Below are 1,701 nucleotides of genomic sequence, written 5' to 3' on the forward strand. Positions count from 1 at the left end.
AAGGCCGAAATCGGTTCACACCTGCTCTGCAGGTGTGAACACAAAGGATTCGCTGTATCTACTCAGCTGCTCCGCTCACACTTGCCTGTGAAGTGTGAACAGCGGATTTTGAATCAGCGTTCTCCTCGAACGATATCGGTGTCGAAACACCGCTCTGACAGCGCTCACGCTGTAGCACCCACTAAAGTTTGTTTATCAAGACGCCGCAGGACTCCTTAGCAAGCAGTACCACGGCAAGACGTGCGGCACTGCCAAGCCGGGGCCCGGTGGCCGCTGTCCGAACGAGGAGTGCGCGATGAGCAAGCCACCAGAGGAGCGCACCGAAGGGCCGTCGAAGAGCGCCGTCAAGACCGAGAACAGATGGCGACCCATCTGCCGCCGCGCCAAAGAGGGCCACAGCCAGTCGGCGCGCTGCCACAAGAGAGGCACGATGCCGCCGCTGCGCGCGTGGGCGTTTGTCGGCTCGTGCCTTCGCGGCACCGGCGTGGCCATGTTCGACTACGCCGACTACGGCGAGACGCTCCTCAAGCTGCCGGCGCCTCACTTCTTCTGCATTTCCGGTCCAGGAGGGGGAGACGAGGACAAGTTCCGCGAGCGGTTCGGCAAGCACAAGGTGACGATGCTCCCAGGTTGGCCGAGCACGCAGAGACTCGATGAGCTGCTGCGCCCGCACAACGTCTCGCACGTTTACCTCCACAAGGCTGGCGGCAACGACGGCATCGTTGCCCGGACGGCCGTCAACCTGGTCCACGCGGTATTCACCGGCAAGCATCCTCACGGCGATCGCTACGCGCGGATTTCGTCCTTCGTGTCGAACGGCGGCCACGTGCCCGTGGTGCCGTACCTCGTGCGGCCGCTGCCGTCCGGCAAGACGCACCGGCGTAAGGCGCTCCGCATCGCGCCGACCACGACCGTCCTCTGCCGGTACGGCGGCTACGAGACGTTCGACATCAAATTCGCTCAGCTGGCGGTGGTAGAGGCGGTCAAACGGCGGGCCGACCTCGAGTTCCTTTTTGTCAACACGGCACCGTTCGCGCAGCACGAGCGAATCCGCTTCCTGCCCAAAACTTCGACAGACGCGGCCAAGGCCGACTTCATCCGCACCTGCGACGCGATGCTTCACGCCCGCTCCGGCGGCGAGACGTTTGGCCTGGCGATTGCCGAGTTTGCGATGCTCGGCAAGCGCGTGATAACGGCACGAGTGGCGCCGAGTGCGGTGCACATACAGGAGCTGGGCGAGCGGGCTATGCTCTTCCACAGCTACGACTCGCTGCTCGAGCTGCTGCTCGCCTTCGATCGCAACGCGCACCTCGACCCCGAATGGAACGGCTACGCCAAATACCGGCCCGCGCACGTTATGCGCATCTTTTACGACGTCTTCCTCTCATGAAGCACGATGACTCATTGCACGACGTACCCTTCCTCTCATGAAGCACGATGACTCATTGCTGCCTGTGTTCGCCGATGCCACATCTTGGCGCCGTATATAGCGAGTAGCCCACCCCGACGTATTTCTTTTTGTCGAAGAGCCCCTGGCGAGTTGTAGAAGCGGTGGCACTGGTTCTTGCGCGCAGGCCGAGCGGCTGCAGAGACAGGGACGGGAGGCGGGTGAGCAGACGGAGAGAGAGGGCGATGTGGGCGAGGCCGAAGGCGTGAAGGCTGAAGCGGAGGCATGGCGAGCGCAGACGGGTCTCGGGTGTC

The 1,701-nt window shown here is 63.0% G+C and overlaps 1 protein-coding gene across 1 annotated transcript; it reads left to right on the forward strand.

Moving 5' to 3' along the window:
* Window positions 1-213: 213 nt before the first annotated feature.
* EMIHUDRAFT_457652 (hypothetical protein) lies at window positions 214-1,546 on the forward strand. Its single transcript, XM_005777299.1, has one exon. The coding sequence runs from the start codon at window positions 296-298 to the stop codon at window positions 1,388-1,390; it is 1,095 nt and encodes a 364-aa protein (XP_005777356.1). The 5' UTR covers window positions 214-295; the 3' UTR covers window positions 1,391-1,546.
* Window positions 1,547-1,701: the final 155 nt, after the last annotated feature.

This window comes from Emiliania huxleyi (assembly GCF_000372725.1).
Source record: "Emiliania huxleyi CCMP1516 unplaced genomic scaffold EMIHUscaffold_262, whole genome shotgun sequence".
Taxonomy (NCBI): Eukaryota; Haptophyta; order Isochrysidales; family Noelaerhabdaceae; genus Emiliania; species Emiliania huxleyi.